Source organism: Anopheles stephensi, chromosome 2, assembly GCF_013141755.1.
Source record: "Anopheles stephensi strain Indian chromosome 2, UCI_ANSTEP_V1.0, whole genome shotgun sequence".
Taxonomy (NCBI): Eukaryota; Metazoa; Arthropoda; class Insecta; order Diptera; family Culicidae; genus Anopheles; species Anopheles stephensi.
In genome coordinates this window covers 44,614,592-44,639,409 of record NC_050202.1, presented here as the reverse complement: position 1 = coordinate 44,639,409, position 24,818 = coordinate 44,614,592, and the positions used below count along the sequence as shown (strand labels likewise).

At 42.9% G+C, this 24,818-nt stretch overlaps 1 protein-coding gene across 11 annotated transcripts in view; it reads right to left on the bottom strand.

Annotated features, from left to right (window-relative positions):
- LOC118505300 (afadin) overlaps nucleotides 1-24,818 on the bottom strand; it is a 59,076-nt gene that overhangs the window by 32,652 nt on the left and 1,606 nt on the right. For 5 of the 11 annotated variants that reach the window (XM_036040914.1, XM_036040915.1, XM_036040916.1 and 2 more), the window contains exons 3-8: nucleotides 21,558-22,210; nucleotides 4,558-5,021; nucleotides 3,765-3,873; nucleotides 3,418-3,611; nucleotides 2,765-3,208; nucleotides 2,540-2,621 (exon numbers count right to left, since the gene is read on the bottom strand). In XM_036040914.1, the coding sequence (XP_035896807.1) occupies nucleotides 2,540-2,621; nucleotides 2,765-3,208; nucleotides 3,418-3,611; nucleotides 3,765-3,873; nucleotides 4,558-4,671 (943 nt within the window). In that variant the 5' untranslated portion in view covers nucleotides 4,672-5,021; nucleotides 21,558-22,210. Of the gene's footprint in view, nucleotides 1-189; nucleotides 288-2,539; nucleotides 2,622-2,764; nucleotides 3,209-3,417; nucleotides 3,612-3,764; nucleotides 3,874-4,557; nucleotides 5,022-21,557; nucleotides 22,211-23,047; nucleotides 23,239-24,818 lie in introns of those variants that run through there. The other 6 variants (XM_036040912.1, XM_036040918.1, XM_036040911.1 and 3 more) reach the window with 5 other exon arrangements.

The window sequence follows — 24,818 nt, the reverse complement described above, 5'->3', positions numbered from 1 at the left end:
CTATAGCATTTTAACGCTTAGCAAGCACATACACAGCGTTGTTTTACGTTCTTTGGGAAGATATTAGTCAGACACGGTTCTTCGATCAATGTTTCCTTATTTTCTTTTCCCTGTGAATTCTCTCTCGTAAACTACACGAATGCAATTCCGGTGGTGGTCGCCGATGCCGCTTTGTAAGTAATGCCCTACCCGTCCGAAACCTATTGGTCTGCACAACGTGAGAGCATGTTGGTGACTGACGAACGCGACACCAACGAAAACTGTGCTTCGTGAATTTGGCCGTCACGACACTCTTTTGCTCCCGCACGGCGACAACGGCATTTGTGGGATACACTACAGGCATGTTGCATATCGCGGTATCACATTGTGCCGTATCGAAACGCTCCCGGAGCGGCGATTTACAGCCACGCACACAAACACACACACACACATTACGGAACGAGAGCGCAACAACAGCAGCTCCAAATCGTACTCTTCTCTCGGTAAAGAAAGAGCTAGCTCTCGATTTCCCGTAGGATTATGACAGATGCCGGAGGAGTAAGGCCGGCCATGCTCATTTTTATGCTTTACGGTATTGCTACTATACGCTTTCGGTTCGCGTCCTACCATACCCTCCTGGTGTGTGGGTCTCTGCAAGCTTCTTAAAGCGAAGGAAATTGGCCCTACGTGTGAACTGGCGGAGCTAGAAAGTAAAGAGAGATTGACGTAGTCGGCGAGAAGCAAACCCAACCGATGAGATGATGTTGAAGCGTTTATAGTAGTAGTTGTGGTAGAAATTGTAGTAGTAGAACCGTTTATAGTAAGAGTAGTGGTTGGAAATGATTGTACCGATGATAAGGATACTAAGCAGCGTTGCATTAAAAAAGCTCTCTCGTTCCGTTCGGTCTCTTCTCACACCAGTACGTCAAAAAGACGCTGCTCAGTTGATAAACATTTCACGTGTCAAGTTGTTTCGCATCAATCATCGAAATTTGGTACGGTTTCGGACAAACAAAGCGAACACCATTTTCCATTTACCCAGCGGTTAGCAACAACACACAACAAAACGGGACGATGGTAAATTACACCATAAATCAGCACAATCATAAGAAAGGCTTTCAAAATGCGGTAAGATAAGCGCCAACAACTTAAACTCCGCGGCATCAACATCTCTGCGTCGTATTTACCGCCGAACCGCAGTAATGCGATATGCAGAGAAAATTACTTGACCCCTACCACCTTTGCATCACTTCGCGTAGAAACGATCTCGTTATTGTCCTCTACCTTATAATATTGATTTATAATGTGCTTCTTCGACCTGACCTAACCAAAAAACAAAAAACGATAAAATTAAGACATGACTAGCGTCCATTTTTACGATTGTTGGTTAATCAAAATGAACGACGAACAGCTCATAACGGGCATGATCTATTTTCATTTAGTTGTATCACGCAACGTGGTGTACAGTAAAACTTCAAAGAATGACCTTATCTAGTCCAGCCGGTCCTGTCTGGATCATGGAATGCACTCTACCGATAACGGACGAAAGATAAACATAATAAAGAAGTCTAATCAATACACTAGGAAGCAAATTGTTCACGTGCGTCGAAATATGTGACAGTTAATGTTTATTATCTGCACAATGAGCACTGCTTGCAGACAACAAATGAAGTCAGTTACAAAAGATAAGAAAATCCGGTATTGAAACTTATCTTTATCATGTGCATGCTTTTAATAGGGTCGTTATTTGGTTGGGGAAAATTTTGCCGACCAATCCGTCACTTTTTTATATCTGTTTTGAGAGTCAATAGCACATGATTATGCAGTAATTTAAATTAACAATATGCTCAGGAAAACCCGGTTTAGTACATCCAATAAAAAACAGAGAACCCATCAATTTTAATATTACCACAGTTGATTCCCAGTCTCGAGTATTCAGCTATCGTCCGACAGGTGGCGCTGTTTACACTTCTAAAAGCTTTTTGTTATTATTTAGCACAGATGCCTGGCTCTTAAGGTAACCATATAACTGAAATGATCACCATAGCATAATCATTCAAATTCTTATAGTAGCACACTTAATAAATTTACCAATAGAATTCATCAAATCGAACCCATTATTGTTCAACATGAATGATATACTAAAAGTTTACACATCATTGAACAAATTGTAATGCGTCTTTGTATGTTGGGAACACCAGGCGAACAAATCGTACAAATTTCAATTGTGTAATACGGGGCAATGAAATACTGTATGTGGGTCAATGTCAAATGCCTGCAAAGCCATTTTAAGGTATCGACATGGAATTCAATGTGGATTGAGTTTCGCTTTCAATTATACGTACAGGCCCAACCATTCCATTGCACAAACAGTGTAAAGAATTACAATTGATAGGTAAAAAATCAAAGCTGCACTAGTCGTGGGAAGTATTATCATGTAAGTTATTATTTAAGATTAATAGCTTTTTCAACTAACTATACTCTACGAGCCGCTAGACTTTCTCAGCAAATAAAAATCATAGCTTGCACAATATAAAATTACAGAGCCCAGTCCACTTACCTCGAGATGTAGGATGATTCATTAGAATTGAGAGAGGACATTCGTCATCGTCGAGGATATATTCGGACCCGTCGCTGTTGACCTACGGACACAGGAAATATGATTAAATTAACCCCCACTTCAAACAGGATTCAAAAGCGGTACCGATACAACCGGACCATCATAATTCGGACAATCCTTCGACACGGTATTTTTTGTTGTTGCAATCTCTCCATCGAACATTACCTGCACGAGACAGTAGTGGAGCGGATCCACTTTATCCATGCCATATTTGGCCAGCATCTCCCGGACTACGGCCTGGGCACAGTCCCGAATCGACAGCAGTAGCGTTTTGTACGGCACGTCCCGGCAAAGGCTCTCGCCATAGATCTTGAGCGTCCCGCCAGTGTCCGGGCCGCCGTCCCTCGACCGGAACTGTTGCAATTTCTTTTCCAGCTTCTGCTGCCGGCGACGCCGCATTACCGCTTCCGGGTTGGAGATGGATCGTGTAAACGATGTTTCCGGCAGCTCGGTGTACAGTTTCTCCGCAACATGATTCTCCGAATCCGGTCCACCAGCACCACCGCTCGATTGCAGTTTGTTCAACTTTTCTTTCTTCTTTTGCTCCTTCTTTTCCCTTTTCGACAGCTTGCGTTTGAAGCTCGGCTGATCGGTGATGCTGTCCAGGGTCTGTCAAGTAGTGTACAAAATTAGTACCCAGTTAATAAAAGACACTCTGTACAGGCCACTCATCCCATCGTATTGTCCTCTGGAGAAGCTACGAACAGCAACACCAACAGCGGTCGCTTGATGCTCACTGTCAGGAGGTGCTCGTAGATGTGCACAAAAAGGTCAATATCGACATCTAAACCCGGCATTATTATCGTCCACCTACTTACATTTGTCTTTTGGGCGCAATTTTTCAACAGAAATCGTCCCTCACGATCATCGTTATGCCAATTGAGCTGAACGAGCAACGGTTTTTCGTCCGGGTTCAGCTTTCGCTCTTCGCCGTTCGCGTGGACCACATACAGCGCGTAGTTTGGCAGGGACAGCATCCGCATATCGGGACGGAACTTCTCTATCAGCGTTTCTATACAACAAAACGAAGCACGCAGAAAACAGACACGGCACAAAATATTGACAAATTATTTTCGTATTGCTTGGGCATGCCATTCGCTCTCCTAGGGTTTCCCACGCTGCGGAAGCCGCCCCATGACGAGCAACCTATTAATGCAAAACTTACCGATAACGTCGGAAACGGTGGCGTCGGATGCGACACGGATACATTTGGTTGCTACCTTTTGGCCCTCGTCTTGGAAGTAAAATCGCATCACACCGTGGAATTCCAGGTTCTGTGGAGTAGGCAAGAGTAGTGAGCAAGGCGGGAAGCGGAGCAACGTACGAAATGAAGTTCCGGTGGGTTTTTGTATGTTATCGTTTTGAAAGGCTCGCTAGGTAGACGAAAATGAATGCCGTTTCCTAGAAACAGCTTCATCTTTCTGGGCAATGTACGAACATACGAACACTTCACCAACATGTTGTGTCACTCATGCGCAACATATCAACGGCTATAAGGTATGACTAATTCTTCAAGACATTGTCGTCTTCGCGCTGTCTGTTGGCTACAACACATCATCACCATACCATCTCTCGTGGTTGTTGCGAACAATTCCATGATCAATTTAACTTAATGGATACAATTGTCCCTATTGCAATACGAGGTAGACGACATTCGACATCAAATCATTGAAGACGTATTCATTCGCGTAGGTACTCGGATATTCAAGGTAAAAATCTTTTATGGAACGTCTACGCTGATTACAACAACAAAACTTAAATTTTTTGTCTGAATGTTCTGTCAAACATTCAAAAAATCATTCATGTGTTAATAGGTACTGCCTGAAGTTATCGTAAACCACAACAATTTCTGAATATTGAGATACATCTTTAACTGCTGTACGCTGTACTGCTAACAGCGAATGTGTTGATCTATCCCGTGTACCGGTGTACCGTGTTACACCGTTAAGCAAACATACCTCATTCGGCTCCGACAGCGCGAAAATGTCCAACCGAACCGTGTTCCATTGCTGGATGACGGATCGGAGTGTTTCACGATCAAACATCCGTTTCTCATTGAGCGACATTTTCATCGAACGAAGGTGGCCGGCAGCGGAGTGTAGCAAGATGTCGTTCGCTGACGAGAGTACGTTAGGCGCACGCGATGGATGCGCCTTATGGTTGTGTCAGTTGCCAGTTCGTGTTAGCGGTAACTTTAACCAAGGTAATGCACTAGTCTGCTTAGCTTGCTCTGGTTCGCAGGCAACCGAGCCCCGTCGAAGGAATAGTTCAAGAAGATCAGATAATTGAACCTTTCCTCCACGAGGGCGGCTACAGAAAGTTTGTTCTAGTGATGCACCCACGGCACGTTGCTCCTCTTGTTGGCTTACGCCTACTAGCGACGTGATGACGGGTGGCAGGTGAGCAGCAAAGCGGGAAGTGCCTGGAAAGAAACAAATGCAGAAAGTAAAGCGTTAAAATGGAGCAAATACCAGACCTAACGACGCACACTAATAAACAGAAGGTTATGAACATCAAACCGCAGTTAATTGCCTTCATTACGAACATTTAGAATTGAAGGGAGGAAGTAAATATGCTCAGGACCAATTCTCACAAGCATCAGCCTTACGACCAGTTGAGGTGGAAAATTACCGCTTCTTGAAAGCATATTTTATCATAAATCGATGAATCTTTTCTCTTTTCAACACTTGATGCTGGTAGACAGGTTGTTCAACAATTGCAAAGCTTAGCCAACTTGGTCTTGAAGGTTCGCTGCTAAGTTGGATCCCTTGCTATTTGTCTAATGGATATTACTGTGTAGGTAAATGTATGTCACAGAAAGCCAGAAATGGCAGGCCTCTCGAGGTTGAAGAAGAAGAAATGTATTTGTTTACCTATTCTGATCAAATCTTCATAATATATTATGTCTGATAAAGACCTCCAGGAATTCCAATTTGTAAACTAAATCGACTAATGTAGTTTAAGAATTAGGCTTATGAAATGCGCTATTTCAGTGCAACAATTATGTGTAACAAGTTCGATGTATCGACCTGAACACCCTCCTTAAATTTATACATTCGATATCCAAGTCTTGGCCCCGACTCCTTAACGATTCCTTGTAATCTTTAATGTACGTCAGTTATTATAGTTATACTTAATTATACTTTTGTAGTTTAACAAGAATTTGATAATACTTATACTCTGTTGTCTAATTAGAATCAAAATTTTTAGTCAACATACAAAATTAAATTGTAGCGTTTATATTCGATACAATTACTACCGATATGACCAATACGAAAACTCCCCTCCACCGAAACAACCGTAATCGTCAGGATACGAAGATGAATGTTTACGCTTCTTTGGCGTTTACCATACTGCCCCACAAGTAAAACGGTGTAATTGCAAAAAAGAACATAAACATGATGTAATAATTTTCCTTTTTTTATGCGGGATTTTCATTTATTTTCTGCTGCCCTCGTGGTTATGCTTTTGCTGTCCTGAGAACATTACTCCCATTCTCACACAGGACTTTACCATGTTCCCGGGTCGAGGGAACAAAGTTTGCACAACCGGGGCTGGTGTAGTGAACGAGGAGAAAAACAAATCGAGACGTTTTCGCGGTTGAGCCAATTGAAAACTCAAACTTTCGGCAGCGGTGGTGATACGTCGTACGCATTTCCATTGCAATCTGACAGTGATTTTTCGGTGGAGATGTATGTATGAAACATTAAAATGAGGGAGAAAAAACATTACCGCTGCTGCTGCTGATTGACTTAGTTGTCGTCCCGGAACGATGAAATGAAAATTTCTAAGAAAAGCAGAGACATTTTTTTTGCGTTTCCCTTACTCCTTATATTTACTTCCAGGAAAGAGAAAAAAAAACCTGGGGAATAAGTTTGTTTGTATAATGAATACATTACGCGTGTAATTCACAAAACCCTTGAATCAAGAAACCCTCTCAAAATGTATGTCAACTGTAGGCAGAGAAACTTCAAAACCGTCAACATACCCTTTCACCTTCCACAACTTGTGAAATGATATGCAAACATTTAATTTCGACAATCTGCTCACAAAAATTTATTAACACTGCATTATTGCAGCCCGTTGCCTGCTTGCATCTTGCAACGAATCATGAATGACGCATTCCACCGAGTGATCCTCAAGTTAATGCTCATTTAAATAACTGGCGATTTGAACGCAAATTTTATAGCTAAATAACTCCCCAGCTTGTCACGATTGTCTTTTTAGGTGTGCCTTACGACGCAAACAACTTGATGTTTATGGCGCACTCGTCATTTCATGCACACGCCGTATGATCACAATCCGCAATTCACCCCACGATATTCGAGTTCACTAAAGATAATACATTTGCACCTTTACTGTCCAATATAAGAAACACAGTTGAAAGAGCAGTCACGATGAATTACCTTCATCTGTACCATTTAACTAAAGCGCATCTTTCCAACTCAGTGTTCATGAGGCCGAGTACGTCACATTAACAACACAACTGTACGCATCATTACTTGCACCGAACCCTGAGCCGTGCGGACCAGTTTTCAACGTACCAAGGCAGCGGTAGCAATGCGGACACGCTGTAACCTACATACTACTCGTACCTTCTTCAATAACTCTTACCTCAGCCGGTAGACAACTCTGGAGAAATGTTTCGAAGGATCGTTAATTCACATTTGCCACACACGGGCGCTACATCCCCAACAAGTAAAGGGCCCGAAAAGACAATGGTTGTTCGCTGTCACAGAATGCTTAATGATTCTAAGCATAGTTTATGCTCGCAACAATGACAATCTTCAGACGCGCATCACCTGGGAGCAGGTGGTGTGTGTGGTTGTGTGCGCGCGTGCAAGAAAGGTGCGTCGTCTTTAGCCGTGCCCTGGACCTGACAACAATTGACGAGCATAAGTAGAAAAGGAGGACACACACAGGAGTAAAGACAGCGCGTGGCTTAACGTGGAAAAATGCCCGGCGTAGCTGCGGAGACGCCTTTTGCTAATAGTCAATACTGCTTCGGGGCTCCAGCAGCAGCACCCCCTCCCTAATCATCTCCCCCCATATATATGTAGGTAGGCCCGCGTTCGCTGAATTTAAATGATTCATAGTGGAATGTAGAATCCAATTATCGTGATCTTCCTTTTCTCTACCTCTTATTGAGCCGCCTGTGCACGACGACGATTTTCTTCGATCAAAATGTTCCACAGAAAAACGATTTTTTGAGATTAACGCCCATATGCAGGAATATCCCCCGGTCTGGATACGCCAATGAGCCAAACAACATGGGGCAAGAGGGAGAAGCAGGAGTGTGACACGTGGCGAGTAGGCATGTTAGATGTGGAGGTAACTTAGCGAATAAAACATAGACAGTAAAAAAAAAAATGAAGAACTTTGATCGAATTCCATTACCTAATTAATCCAATTAACGACTTACATCGTAAACAACTTCGCTTACGACACCTCGGCACAATGCCGTCGACAGTGGCAACCATGATGAACTCATGAATACAATTTCAACTGTTACATTTTTATTGCCTCATAGCCATTATAAAGAATAGACAGAATTTATAAGGTATTGTTCTTCGTTTTTTGGGACATCGTATAAAATATTCAATTGCATAGTTGCGTGTAACGAATTATCATGGTATCATTCATACATGCCCCCTTATCCATAGTCATCGTATAATCGTTCCACCGGATAGGCAGTGATTTAGTTTATTAAATCGATATTCATTGTACGTTCTAGCATCGTTTGTTTGTTTCCTTGGTTTGTCCAAAATAAACATGTACCACACCGATAATTTATTATCTATTCTCCAGCAAAATAGCTGACAACTACCACTCGCCCTACAGTAAATCCTGCGACACCCGCTTCTAAATACCATCCGTGTAGTATAGCATAACCACCACATTCCAACCACTCTGGAGGGGCGTGCAGACAGCCGTGTATAGCAGATGACACCCGCGGAACAAAGAATTTGATCGATAACGGCTACCACCAGAGACACCACCCAACGTCACATAGTTGCACGTACTCTCTGTGGAAAGAACCTACAGCCAGACCGATGACACAAAATATCGACGAACGGAGCAGTTGGGTCGTGTAATATTTTCTTTTACACACTGCCCATGAAATATAAGGGAAAACTTTAAGCGAAAGCACGACTTAACAAATTTCTTTAAACCGATAGTACTCTAGATCCTTAAGATCCTCATTTTACCCGTAGCTTTAGATGCCCGTCGTGTGATTTACCCCAATTGCAAACAGAGATCACGAGTCTAAAAATATACGCTCTTTTTATGCTCAAAACATCCATATCAAAAAACATTAACACACAGCAAAATAGCAACATCCTCTTATCCTGCGGTTCGAGTGCATATGCTTATGCTTTTCAACAACAACAACAAAAACGAGGCTCACAGTAAACCAGAATGAGGCGGACCAGCTGTAAGTGTGGGAACTTTAAGCTTCACTGCACCCGGAACAAAAACACCTTCGAGGAGGGACACGATTATGCGGTATGAGGAAAGAAGGTGGTCCCAAAAATGGTCCCACTTCCGACATCTATTGCCGTGGCCCTCTGTTATCCATCCCACATTTCCGCTAACACAGACCATATTTAATGATAGAGCGACGGTGGACATACCGTGGGGCAATGGGTCGTTGGTGACGAGGGTTGCAAACATTTGAAGAACCCTTCGGAAGGCGTGCATGGGGTACAGAGACAACGCTAGCGCACTCGTGGTCATTCAGCCGTGCGATTTCCCAGAGTTGTTTATAGGCGGCTTTTTCCACTAGCTATATAGCCATGCTCTCTCTCTCCCATCAGAAGGCTTTTTATTGTAAACACTGTAGGCTGATTGTTACTTTCGGGACGAGGCTTCGACGGAACGGAAAAAAGAAGAAGATGGTTTACGCAAAAAAGGGGATTTTTATCCAATTATGACTCTACATCTCTCCAACTCTTCAAGCAACCCCATGGTACTAAAAACGCAATGTTGTAGAGTTATGAATTTGATTGTTGAGTGATTAAACTTCCCACTGCAAATTACTGTGCATCCTGGAATATTCCCGGGATACTTCGGTGATACCCACACACAAATACAAGGTTGTATGATGACGGGACCGCAGCATGCACTTTGCCATTCAACATCCACTCGCTGCACATTATACCGGAATTTGGTATGCACCAACTTTGGTAAAATAGGAACGGATCAGCGGAACCAACGCGTGTTCGATAATAAAGTTCATACATGCACACATGAAAGCAAGGTAATGTGATGAAAATCATCAGCAGCAGCGCCACCAACTAGTGTAGGTGGCATTCCAATACAGAATGTAGCATGCGGAAACTATCGGAAGAGCAACAATTAATTAGACATCATTTCGAGTTGTTTTACATACTTGCCCATTCGTTCTACCTTCTCTTTCTGCGTGGGAAAAAAATCAACTTTTCATAAAACACAACGAGGTTCAACAGACCGATTTGTAGTGCGCTATTCTCAACTCTCTCCTTGCCACGACGAGAAAGGTTCATTATCGTTTGTTCTGCGGAAAAAGGAAATCTAGACATAGCCCTCAGGACACATAATAGAGTACAGACACTACACACTCTTCGCTTAAGGAGATTGACTCCTTCCGCTTGGTTGTGTCCACTCAAATGCAATCATTGCAATCAGGGCTTAGTTGGGTGAAGAATTTAATTGACCTCGGCAACTGCTCTGTGTGTGTGTGTGAGCTTGTTTGAGCCCGGCTGCCAGGAACACTTAATCCACTCTCGGTACAAAGCATCGCTACAATGGTACAGGGCCAGGTTGTCGGTCAGGTCAGATCCATGATTGCCATGGTCACCAGCAGCACCCGACAGAGGCAGCAGATTGATAGCAAAATTTATTATACCGAATGATTCATTCGCTGCGCTGCTATAGAATGATTTGTCAAGGCAAAAGATCAAATTGATGATTGCGATTCGCACTTGGGCTCTCTTGTGGTGTTATGTGTTTCCCACCAGCTGCGGTGGTAATATGCTAATTAACTTGTTGTATCACGCTGTAAATAGCGTTGGTTTTAAGTCCGCGTCACACCAAACACGTCTAGCACATGATCATTCACAGTGTGCATCAATTGAATTTGCATTCTGCTAACTAGCGTGACTACACAACTAAATAGCCAACTAAATAAAAAATTCCTTCGTTTTATGTTTGGACCATGGAACATAGGTAGAGTCTGTCGCTGGTTGCAATTGTTGGTAATAATATTACATTTTTTGGAGATATATCTATCATCACAATAATGCTGATGTCGGTCGCCATAGAGCCTTTTTCCCGATTCTAACACGAAGGACTCAATCAGGGCCTGCATACGCTGAGCATATTAAAGACGATACATCGCAAAGCCTCGACGAAACTTTGTTGACGAGACACTTGTTTGCGTTTCAATAGAATTTGCTGCCGGCTATTTGTCGCCATGAATGGTACTTCCCCGATGCTCTCCTGCATGTGCCTATACGAGAAATTCTCCATTCCCACCTACGCTTCGTGAGATGTGATATTGAAACCTGGTCGTAATTAGCCCCCTATCCAGTGTCGCCGAACGAGCGACATTCTTGAATGAGCAAATCGATGCTACACTGCCTTCTTTGCTAACGTTTACGTAGACATATTTCGTTTTTCTTTTTCTCCCTCCCTCTATTTCTTCCCAAAACCTCGTCGCTCGTCTGATGGATTCGGTCACTGATGATGAGACATCTCATTAGATGCTACCTAGTCATTTGATTCGTTGCCAAAGATACCCTTTCAGACTGAACACTGATCCGGCTGGTGCCAATTTAAGTTTGCCTGTCTTACAGGTACCACACCACGTAACACAAGCCCGAACCGAACCGACCCGAACCATCTTCTTCGACACTGTCTAGACCAACTGGGCCGGGGTGCCGTATCACGAAAGCCTATGCGGTACAGAGAATACACCTCTGTACGTTGAACGATGAGATATAAATATTTCCTGCTAAATGAAACCTAAAGATATCGTGCACCAAGCTGTCAATTTAACACAACTTTTATTAACCTAACATTAGAGATCTTTGCTCGTGTAAAACCTATTCATCCTCTGTTTTTTTATGGCGTCGTCTTGTTTTATAACAACGGGTCATTTCCTGCTTATCGGTTCACTGAATTCACGGCGGACGATGGATGGTCCATGAACCGTGACCAAGAAGGCAAAGTTTTCTTTCTGATTGTAGAAGATGCGAAAAAAAACCCTGAAGTTAAAAAGCTAATTTCGTCTGGATAAGCGTAGCTGAGGAATGACGTGAAGAGAGTTCTCAAAAAAAGGTACTACCTTTACCAATACGAAATACATTTTAAATGGACACGAAAATGTATTTGAGAGTCCGAATTTGAGGACCATTGAAGCTAATGCAGAGCAGCACGTTCGCACAAACGTCAACGTATTTAATCCAGCACTCAAAGTTGCACTAAATTGAATCGAAAACCCACGCGCATCCACGAACTTTATGCTTTCCGTTAACTAAAATCTACCTTTACGAAGGTAAGTAAACAAAGATCTGAGTACACGCTTGGATGCACTTCGAAATAAACCAGCCCCAGAGATGGGTAACAATATTGTTCAATGGAAATCATTCCGGTGCTGCTCAGGGAGATGCAAGGAAAAAAAAGTCGGAGCAATCGTAAGTCAGATGCAAAAGCTTAGCAATCTGAAGAATTGTCTTTTGTGAGTGAAGAAACCCATCAACCATTCGCAAACCCATTTGTCCGATTGCCGTACCTTTTTGACCCTAACTACACTCAAACAGGGCTGCTGCACCCGGCCCCGAACCTTACTGTTGTGTGCATCGCTCTATTTCCTTTCGATTCATCGCGATTATTCCAACAACACCGTCTGGGCGCGACTCGGACGGCGGCAAGGCTAGTTTTTGTGTCGAGATGGGCGCACTACCCAGCACCACAGTTACAGAGATACACCATAGCGCATAAATCACGCAACCATTACAGTACGCATTCGAGCGCGCTCACACATTCACAAGTCCGAATGCATTTTTTGGGATGCGCCGCGAGGTCCGTGATTCAACTCCCAGACAGAGACAGAGCGTTGTAACGTCAGTTCACTCGGAAAAAAGCCGACCGTTTAAGAATTGTTTGTAAACTTCACCACACACACACTTCCCACCGCTTCCCACAGCAGCATCACCACCCAAATCCTTTGGAACGATATTGCACCCCTTTCTAGCTTATTTAGTGCCCCTGTTTAAATGCTGGGCTTGGCCCTCGTACCGTATTTCCGTCACTAGTTTCTCTAGGCAGCTCTCGGACCAGAGATCACGGGCTTTGACTGGGTTGGGTTTGTTTTTTCTAAGTCAACTATTTCCCCGGCTCTTCCCAGATGCGCACTATACTCTGAACGCGAAACCACGGAAACGTGAGAAATTTGGACGACGTAGTTGAGGTAAACAAAGGAAGGGCGGCGGCGGCCGCGCTAGTGATGCGGCGCGTCCAACTAGGTGCGGAAGATGCCGAGAAAGAATCAAAAGAAAAACAGGCGCATTACTTCCGCACCAACACGCGGTAAATCCGTTTGTCAGAGCATTTCACGTCATGAAGGGGTCATTTTATCGGATTCATGTGTGTTTTCCAGAGGGTTGGTTTTATCAACATCATAACATACCATGGGCTCTCGTCTCTGGTGGTGTGTTTCACCAGATATTCCAGGGTGCTTGAAAAACTCTGCCAAAATCATGTCGTCATTCACGATACACAATTACCAGCGGACGAACTTCAGCCACACGAAGTGGCGAACATGACATGTGCATATGCAATCCCTTGTCGTTTTTCGCTCAATGTCATGGAATGCATTCCCTATGCAAAATAAGAACACCACTTCTATAAGCATCTGACATCACATCAAATAGCGGTGCAAGCAGAAAAAAAAAAACATGCAGAAGCGAACAAGCGAAAAAACGGCTAAAAGTGAGAAATAAAATAACCGGATTCATTCACGGCTGCTTCATGCTTTGTTGAGACATTCCACCATCGTGTAAGGCCCGATTCTGAATATTGATGAAAGCTAGGAGTGAGTGAGTGCCGTGGTTATTTATGAGAAATCAATTCCCGCATGTCACTTGCGAAACACAATTGCTCTCGAAATATAATATAAATTATTTATCTGATCTTTGGATGAAAACATACTGTTATCAATAAATTGATAGGAAAGTTTTCCATAAAACCACTTTTAATTTACTCTAATTGATTGAACATCTATTTAGTGTAAAGAATTGATGTCGCTGTTTAACATAAATTATTCTAACTGGTTTTCTACCAACGTGTCATAAACGTAAACGTGTCATATGATATCATAATATAACGTTGCAATTATGATATCAACTGAAAACGCAATCTTCAATGTGATTGCATTATAAAACCAACGTAGCTGTTGAGGAACAAAAATAGCATAACTTATGCATTTAATAAGACTGATTATTACCATTTTTCATTCGAAGATGCTGTGTCATAGTGATCTACTCAACTGTTGTTGTATCATGTGCTTAATGTACAGACAATTTATTAAAGGTTTATTAAAACGGCATGCAGAACTGTAGTTGAAGATTACTTCGTACAATGAGTTGTATCCATGAGGGAGAGCGAAGAAGATAAAACATATTGAGGTATATATATTTGCATTCTGTCGACCAGCTGTTCCTCAATTCTGAAAAAAACATAAGCATAATAGATAAAGAGCAGATTTCGGCCATCTCACTGTGTTTAAGGCTGTTAAAATGCAGTCTGGATAAGATGTAGATTGTTTTTCAAACCTTGCCATTCAGAAAAGAGACAATTCTGAAATGGGACAATCATTCAGAATGAGCGGCTGGCGGAGATAGTATATGTGTTGTCTATCGCTGAGATAGCCGACTGAACTCTCATCACACCTCTAATCATTTTTGCGATCAACAACATATGTTGAGCAATTATTTTTAAGTTTAGAGGGCTTCGTTACTCCATCGGAAAGGCGCAATAAGAGTTGACAAAAATGAAATACAACAAAATTTTGGTTTTCAATAAAACAACAAATAAAATTTTTACAATTTTCGATAAGTAACACTGGCGGAAGTTGGAAAAAAAACGTTTTAAAAACAGACAAAGAACTGATATCGTCAGAACGACAGCTACATGCAGAGTGAAACCCTCTCAAAACTACTCGTGACATGAATAACAACGACTTTACCGTGCTCGCACAGTTAGAGAAATAAGTGTTACAGAACACAAAAAACAAACGCAATTGGAAAACCTCTTCGCGATAGGTCGTAACGAAAGATAGCAAAAACAATACGCCATAAAAGTTTCGCACTTTCCTGGCTGATAGAAATACTGCGTTAATGGAAGCTTTCGCAGACCGTGCAAAGAGTCTTTTGATAGGAAAAATAAAGTGATTCACACATCCGTCACATGATGCACCGCACACAAGCGTATGGGATGATTGATGCACTCGTATTCCGTTCATGGCATATTATTTGCTGACGAATCCCGATAAACTCAAGGCCTGATTGTTTGTAAATAGTGTCTTTACAAAAAAAAAAGAAGAAACGGATATCGTCTGCATTCTTTCGCTGTTCTTTTTTAATGGATGCTGGAATTTTATCATAACAAATGCTCTTCTAACGAGGAAAGTTATAGTGGGTAGATTGTTGAAAAGATAAAGGAAAGGCAAAAACAGCTTACGGGAAAAAAATAACGCCAACCAGGAATTTGATTCACTCAGCACAGGAAATGTTCACAGTTTCTTCTTTAACCCACAGTAAAGTAACATGGCGGAATGAATTTGCTTGATTTGGCACGTATCCTAGATACTAAAGGTGCGTATTTTGCTTTGAAAATATAACTCTAGAGGAAAAATATCATCCTATAAAATAATATGCAGAATCCTTTACATGCTACTTAAATCGATTTTCTTCATGAAAATATCATTTCTACACTCTTCTATGTGTCGGAAGCGTCCCATGAAATCGTCGAGAAAGTCTTTTCTTCGATTATCACCGGCATCTTCACTAATCCCTCCAGGCAATTTGATAGCGGGCAGCTTTATGATTGTGCTTTTTCGACGACAGTGACATCCTTCCTCCCAAAAGTAACGAATTTCTACCAAAAAATCCACCGAATACACATTCACTTGTCTGCAAGCGCTTCAAACGGAAGAAAATAGGTACAAGCTTAGATCAACACACGGTTTGGCAATAGTCGGAGTTACGGAGAGTGTTCACTTTAAAGCTTCTTGCATGGTAACACGGGGAACGACGTGCGGTGCGTGTTCAGCAAAAGGGAAAGTAAACCCAAAAGGTGAATATTACGACACCCGAATCCGAGTTCGCTTTCTTCGCTTTCGAATGACCACTGACACCGACTCCAGCACCACCAGCACCCTCTCCTCTGGGGTGGTAACGGAAGCCAGCCATAGCGGAATATGATGCGACAAAATGTCGATGGACACGACACTCTGTCCCGATGATACCCCAATGTAGCTGACATGAAAATCAATCATTTTGATTTTGAGAATTGACCTTTTTTAGCGCAAAAAAAGACGGAAATCAATTTCATTGCAAACAAATTGAATATGGCCATTTCTTCGTATCTGGTTATTCTCGATCCTTAAATAATATCAATGTTCCTCGGGCGACGCACGGAAATCCCGAGCCTGGGCATGACTCGAGCGAACGCTACATCAATATCAAATAACAACAAAATCGCTCTTTTCGTTGTCTCATCTTGGTTGACCCTGAGGCACCCCCCGCTTACCCAATTCCGAGGAACAGGTTAATTTATTTTCGAAAATGCATATGCGTATAGGGCTGCTGGGCGCAACAATCTCCTAAGGACTAGCGCAGCGGTACCGGTTCTTTTTTTATAATGAAAATTGAAATTCGCTCAAGGGAACAAAATATTCATAAACCTCTGGCCGATGTGAAATAAAAATATTATATGCTTGTTATTAATAAGAGCAAGTATTCCCCACAATTTCAACAAAGAGAAGATGGTTCGAATATACTCGAACGTATGGGTGGCATAATGGTAACCATTCTGACGGTACCCTGGTAGGCAAGGCTATCTAGGATGCCAACATTGGTAGATCAAGATCACCTGAACCAAATAAGACTCCTACAGAGCCACAATTTTGATTACGACACTTGCAAAAAATGCCTTAACATCCATTTTGTTTCTCGAAGATATCTCTTCTTCTTCTACGGAACATGTGCTTAAAACATGGGCAGATGTAAAATCCATATCCAAAAACCTTGGAACAGGGCTTCAATGCTCCACCCGCGGTGGCATCCGTCACCAAGGAATAAGAGCAACCAGCACCTTAGTCTGCTAAAGTGCGAATTGGTGGCCTACATCATGAAGTACGTACGACGTAAATTCATGAGGCTTGCTTTACATTTCTAGAAGGCTTCCGTAGATTCCGTAGACGCTGCGGCAAGCGTGCCTCTAACATGCTAAGATCTTTTATAGCGTAGCTTATAGATTCTCGTGAGTGCTTGTTCTCGTTAATGTTCTAGTCTTGACCAGCTTTTTATATTTTAATGTCAAGATGTGCCATGTGTTCGATTGAATTTTTAAATAAAAATCAACAAATTCAATTAATAAAACCTTCAACAAACGAAAAGGCCTCGACTCAACTTGATCCCGTCAACGTGCTCGGGGTGTGCGGATAACCCTGGAGTTAAAAATCGAACAATTCATAACAATCTGGTTTGGCTCAATAGGATATCTAAAGTACACCGGCAGCTTAGTCCCGAACTCGTGGCCGTAGAGCATTACATGACCTAATTGGTGAAATCTTCGAAATTACAGATGGTTTTTCGTGCCACTCTGAACCACATTTTTAATTTTATTTTTCTATAGCTTCTAAGATTATGTTCATCAATAATTTTTCAAAGCATAACTTAATCCATTTTTAGGAAAAAAAAAACCTAACTCACTTTGCCTTGAACTCCATAACACTACCCCAGCAAATACCTGACAATTTGAAGGGTGTCTAATTTAGGATGCATTTCGAAAAAAACCCCAACAACCAATCCATAAAAATATCTTTACGTAACTCGTAAGATACGCTCGTAAACGAAGTATTATACACGTTTCATTTCTAGCAATGCTCTTCGGTTTCATTTAAACTGAAATGAAACGTCAGTGCCAGACAAAATTTGCACTGTAATTTGCACACAAATATACCAAGCGATAAGCAGCATAAGACAAACATATAGAGTGATAAGCAGAGTAAGGTAATGCAATATATTGCAAAGTTGTGACGAGGCTTTAGGAAAAGGTCATATTGCATTATCAGAAACACTGTTACCGAAAGCACATACCCGAGAGTAAATAAAGGCGATAATCCTATAAAAAATGTAACACCCTTGTCTGGCATTTGGTGTTGATTAAACATGTATCGCTTAAATGTGTAAATGTTTACTTTTTATTACTTTTAGCGTATACTCCATGTAATCATCATACACACCAAATAGATGTAGATAGCCTGCTGAACTTTTGAAGGCATTGGAATTTCCCTGCAACAACTTCTAAATTTTGGAATAGTTTGTAAACATTTGTTAGTATTTATACTTCAAGATGATCATATAATAACAGCGACGTTTTTTTTGGTACAAAACGGAAGCTTAAACAAGACATACAAATATTTAATATAAAATGCATTTAAAAGCCATCCGTCAACCAACCTAAAACATTGCAGCTCTCCAGTTAACGGCTTGAAAAAACTTTCACTTCCGTCACTGTCATTCATTCCAACCCGTTCGGAATAGACACACAGCAGCGTCCCAGGCACAGCACCTGACCTTGCCATGAGCAAGAGCGCAGTAACATGATCGACAGCTGCTGTACAAATTCCACCAGTTGTACAGGCTACCGCGTACAAGCATCTTGTAACTGAACTGCTCACTCGTCACATCGTCGTGCGGCACCGTTCTATGGCCGCTCATTATCGTCAATGACGCAGTATCGTTTCGCGATCGGTAATATTATAATTACCTCATCAAATTAATGGCCCGTTTATCATTCACCGAATATTGGTGTGCGTATGCAACCGTTGCGGAGCTTATGTTGGGATACCTCACGTCAAGGGTAGTAATGCTGGTGCGGCGTATGCATGTGGGCTCACTCTCTCTGCCGCAGTGCACTTTACCTCCACACATCTCCCAATCGGTGATGTGTTTCTTCATCATTTTTCTCACGCGATCATCTTTCACCAGCATTGGGAGGGGACCACGTTGTTGTGTGTACATAAAATGAAAGCGATCGCTATTCGTGTCCGTTGCATAATTTCTTGGCCCCAAGTCGAGCATCAGGTCGCCTCTGAGGTCAGTAGAAACACACACACCCATACAGACATCTGTTATGATAATTTGATGCCACACCATGCGAAGGTTGCCAAATACAGTGTGGTTCACCATTTTGCAAGCCACTCTCTCATGCCAAGTTGTTTCGTTCAAAAGTATGGAAAAAGTTCTTCCTATCGATGAAATGCTATTTCCACAATTTTCGAACAGTTTAACTCACAGCAGGTTCGCTATACAATTTAAATGTTTATACAAATAAAAGAATTATTTTCCATTCCAAATATATACCAATCTTTCAAGAGGTGTCCAAGCGCACCAAGTTGCCCCCATTTTTTGCTTGATATTTTACATTTAATCATGTTTGATGCTGCATTTTTTGGTCACGCACCGGTACATTTTTTAAAAGGTGATGCATTTGTAAGAGATAGCAACATCTCTACGCAGCTGGGCTATGCTCGTGAGTGTGTGTTTGTGAGTGTTTTAAACATTTTCCGTAGAGGGCTAACCAGTTCACGCATTATCGCATGACATTGCACATCCACGTGCGCATCGAGCCGAGTTACGGAGCAGCAAAGGTGCTTAGCTTGCAAGAACGCACCGGAAACTGTAGCAACAACGGTATCTGGGGTGCAATAGTTGACTTTTTTTACTTTGCGTACCTGCTGCTCCCATCTTTCTTGCTTACGACGTTTTGCAGCGCAATGGGACAAACGCGTAATGTATCGGAACATGGGCTGTTTGCTTCCCTCGTGCTGGTAACGGAAGACTCAATTGCCTCCCCGAACCGAACGGATATCCTTTGCCGTATCTCTTTCATCAGCACACAAACAGTGTAGTGCCAACTTTCCATCATCATCATCAGGTGCAAATGCATATCTTGTTTCCAGCTTCTCGATTCCATTTGTCCCTCGCAGTGCACTGTGTGTCCCGTAAATGCACCGGCAACGGAACAAACGACACTTCCGGTACGGAAAATTCCAGCCACAGATATGATCCGGTTTTAGTTGGGTATAGCCTGCCTTAAGGTCGATATTGTTACTGGCGCTGGACAGACCAAAAAAAAGCCTTACCAACTGAAGGAATGTTTTCTGAGTTGTGTGTCTTACTTTTTTATCTATCTGGAACAGTTACCTATGGAATTATCTTGTTTGTCTGCTAACAGACCCCATTACAGAGTAAAGTATTTGCTTACTTAATTCTACATACAGACTCACTCAGCCATACCAGAGTATGTTTGAGGGTTTAAAACATTCCTAACAGCAGCAGTCGATAGGGATGAAAGTGCACGTGCTGTGTGGAAGTAGAAGAGTGATGGTTCAATGTGCGCACGTGAATCCACGTCTGGTAAATCGAAATACACATGTCCTTTACAATTTTGCTACATAGGTTACATTAGGTATCTTTATGCTTTGATCTGGAGCGAGGAAATTACAAACTCTGGACTATTTTACAATTTCGTTTAGGTTTTTTAGCTTGAACAATTTATTTAGTAGCATTTAATAATCCTCATTGATTCAAAATATACCCTATACAACTGTTCTCGCCAATTGTAGAGAAATAACTTTGCATACTAAAGTTGCGTTTTCCATACGTTTTCCTTTGCATACTGACTACAAGTGACAATTCTTCCAAAAAACAGTCTAGAGAAATTTTCCTTCTTCTTTTTGGCTTAAAGATCTTTGAAGGTCATGCCTGCCATTTCTGGCTTACTTATTGATACCAAATACTTGAATAGTCAGTCCTACAGGGGTGTGTATATAATATCAGTCACAGGAATTGTGTTTAACTAAATAAATCAATTAATTGATCTTGTGTTCTAGCTCTAACATGTTTCTGGTTGGGAAGAACAAGTACAACTGTATTCTTTTTTTCCTAAATGAATCAATTCCCGCCGGTATTGACATAATCAGGTATCGCGGAAAAATCAATTAAGAGAAATACTTTGACACAAGTGCCGACCGATCCCATGCGTCCACAATGAATAGGATCATGATATAAGTTGAAATTGTTTTCAAAGGTTCCCCCCTACATCGATAATATGTAAACCACCACGGGGAATTTAGTGCTGCCACAGGGCAGTCAACAGCAAAACAAAACACGACTAACGTACGTGTCCTCCCCTTAATCCAATTAATAGCTCAACACATGCGCACATGGACGCGCGTACGCCCGATGCTAACGTGTGAGTGGTGAAGAAAGTCACATTCGTTCCCACTGGTTCGCCACGAGTTTCGAAGGTTCTTCGATTTAAACACAGCTCCTTCGCCTTCAATTGGACCATCTGTTTCTTTGTAAAAAAGCAGAACAAGCACAAGAAGCACAACTGAAAACGGCCGGCATTCATGGGGAGCAACAGTCGAATAGTTTGCGGTGCGAACTGGACTCCTCCACACAACCCGTGGAGCCTACTACAGCGCTACGTGACTCATTTTTCCATTGCCATTTTCTTCCGCGTATTTTTATGTTGCCGTGCCGTGTGTTTCAACGGCCAAATATGCCCAACCGTTGTGTTGACCATCGGACTGTCGTTGTGTATGGTCAATTCGCACACACCACTGTATGTGTGGTGGTGAGATGAGATCCCCCCGCCAACATGTCTCTACTGGACTCACCATACGATCCACAAATGATGCTAATGACGATGATGGCTGTCGACGATACGAACGATGACGTACTCGCTCGCTTGCTTCGAAAAGATCGCCAAAGAATCAGACGCACATTTCGCTGCTCGCTTTGCTTTTATCGCGCTGGAATGCAAAAGGCCTCTCCGGGCTCTTGGCGATCTCTTGAGCTCGGCGAGTTGTTGTAACTTGTTTTTTTTTTTGCTGACGGGTTTTCTACTGCTTCTTCGTTTTGTTCGCGCCTTTTCTGTACGGTTTCACGATTCACTTCACACACTGCACACAGCAGCTACGTCACAGCATGCGATGACCGATGATGGCCATTGCTCGCCACCACTACTACGCACGGGACCTCGCACACCTTTGGAGCGCACTCTTCTTCGCTGGAGTGTTTTGCCTTCTTTTATTAGTGTTATTTTCGCAACGATTTTCCCTCGCTCCTCCTATGGCCCGTGCAGCACTCTCCTCACACTTTATAGCGGTCTTTCAAGCGGCCACTTTTCCTCGCACCGGTTTCGAGTTTTCTGCGCGCACACACACACACATGCAGAAGATTCGCACGCAAAAAAGCCTTTTACCACCACCTTTGTGTGGCGAGAGGCTTAAATTTTGCCTAATCTTTTATTGCCTGAAAAAGGATACCCCTGGGCATCAAAACCGACAGAAAGAAGAGCGAAAATTAAATTCACGCACAAGTTTGAGAAAGAGAAAAATAGAGATAGAAAGACACAAATATTCGTCAGCAAATCGGAATCTACACATGGACGACACACACGGCCAAGCGAACTGGGCATGGCCACTTTTTAGCACACAGGGTCGAACCTTTCTTTTCGCTTTACTTCACATTTCGCGAACACACACAAAGGGCGCAGCCGTTTTTTAAAGCAAAAGAGATCTATTACATACATGTACAGCATCATCTTCGCATAGCGCAAACACCGTTTTGAATGCTCGTAGTACACACATCCAGCAGACAGCACAATCGAGTGGTCGAGGCACTGGATCCCGCAAACATATAATAAAGAACGAAGGGTACGCACATTCTCTGTCTGGAGGACATACGATATATGTATACAACCTTCCAAAATATATTTCTCTTCCCTTTTTTATTGCTCCATTCCAAGAAGAGCCCTCTTTTTTTCAGGCAAATAATAATGCACCAGACACACACACACGCAGGAGGAAACAACGGCAAAACACTTCACATACACACGGGGTACGTTTCTACCCTTAAAAAAACGGCAATACGGGAATGGCAGCAAAGCCGCCACACAGGTACAATGCACACGACGGGACAGGAGCGATCACGCGAATCAAATACCCGTAGCCATTTTATGATCCCAATCCCCCTGGGTGTATCTGCGACGACGACGACGACCCTGCTGTCTGATTGCGTCTTGGTAGACGGAGCCTCTTTGTTTCCCTGCTTTTTGCAAACTTCATCTAACAAGAGACAGCACGCACTCCACCATCGCACTTACACGCAGAGATCGAGATCGCGCGTACACAACGGACACGGCACGACACGTACGCTACGGCCCTTACCTTACGTCGATTGTCGCTGAACGAAAACTGAAAGACAGACAGACACTCGCACCTTCTTCCAGAGCCTGCTGCTATGCGTACACACCGCGCGCTCGTCTCGTTTGGGTTCTCAAACAACTCTGCGCTACGTTGACGACCACCATCGCCATCGCAGCACGCATACCTGCGCACACCTCAGTGAGAGCGCGTGCACGAAACAAGTGAGCGAGTGTGTATGTGTAGGGCGCGACTTCCATAGCAACCAAACAAGTGGCACACAACAGCAGTGTGCATATATACAATCCGGGTCACTCACGATGACTGGGTGATGATGCTGATGATGATCGCGTCATTTGAGTGCACAACCACATTCCTACCAACGGACACATGACACACACACACACCGACACACGCTCCCCGTTAATGTCAACCCCACAGAACCGAGCCGTTATTTAGCTATCCCTTTCGCACACACGCTCGCGCTTTGCACGTTTTGCTTTGAATGCGTTTTTAAAAAGCCTGACCAGCAAACCCCCCCTTTCCCACTCTCTTCCTCACCTACTCCTCTACCCTACCTTCCGTGGCTAGTGAATTGCGCAGCGGTATTTTCTTTCTCTTCCTTTTTATTCCACTTTCGGCTGATCTCGCGCGACTCTGATGATCGCGGGGCGCTTTGGCTGGTCTCCAATGAAACGTGCTTTTCCGTGCGCTCTCTCTCTTTCTCTATCTTTCCAGTCAGAACATCAAAGGGAATTTGAATGGGGGATGGGGAGGCAGCAAGGAAGGATAGTAGTAAGTTGCCACAAAACCGCAACATTATCCACAGTTTTCCATTTCCCTCCACGTACGTTTTGGTGTCTGCGCCTGCTTCGGTTCCGGTCCAGTGCTGCAAGTGGGCGATGCCAGGCTACACGTCAGACAGTCAGTCAGTCAGTCAGTTAGCAAGCGTTGCACAGAACAGCGAGCGAATCGGCCAAAAGGTTGTTGTACCCCGGTTTGCCAATATACGTCCCACCAGCACTTGTTCCTGCAGTTCTCTCCCTCGGGTTCGCTGTGCATTCGTTCGTGTACGTGAACGAGGAAAAATTTCGCAGGTTGTTTCCTCCCAATTCTTCAACAGGGAGCAACCAAATGGGCGTTAGATGTTAGATGGTGCGTCAATTTACCTCTCCGACCTCCTACGGGTGGGGCCCGGGCGCTAATCAGACAGCTAACAAGTTTAATGCGTCGAGACATTAGACGCGGGTGTTACTATTATAGCCAATTAGATTACTCAGGGCTGCACTTTATGCATCAGTCTGTCTAACACTTCCGTGTTGGAGGGTGTGTGTTAGCGGCGCGAGAGTGCGTATCTCGGTAGTTGTAAAGTGGATAAGAGTCTATCTTTCAGCAATATTGATAAATCATACTTGCCATACGAAGCAAATGAAGAAAGCTAGAAATCTCCGGTCAAGGTCTTTCGAAGTTTTAGTGAAAAAAGAAGGAGAATAATATCTCTACATAGTGCTGAATAAGAGTTGGTTTTGTTAATATTAATTCCATCAATTGATGTCCGCCCAAGGTGCTAAGCATCACACGAATTCGATTTTTCTAAATATTTCCAACAGTCAATGGTTTAAATGTACAACACACGTTGCCCTTGAAATTGAAGCCACCAAAACGTAAATCGGTGACCTAAAACTCCGCCACTCCGCATCACAACAAACCTTCCCCCCTTCCGAGCGGTGG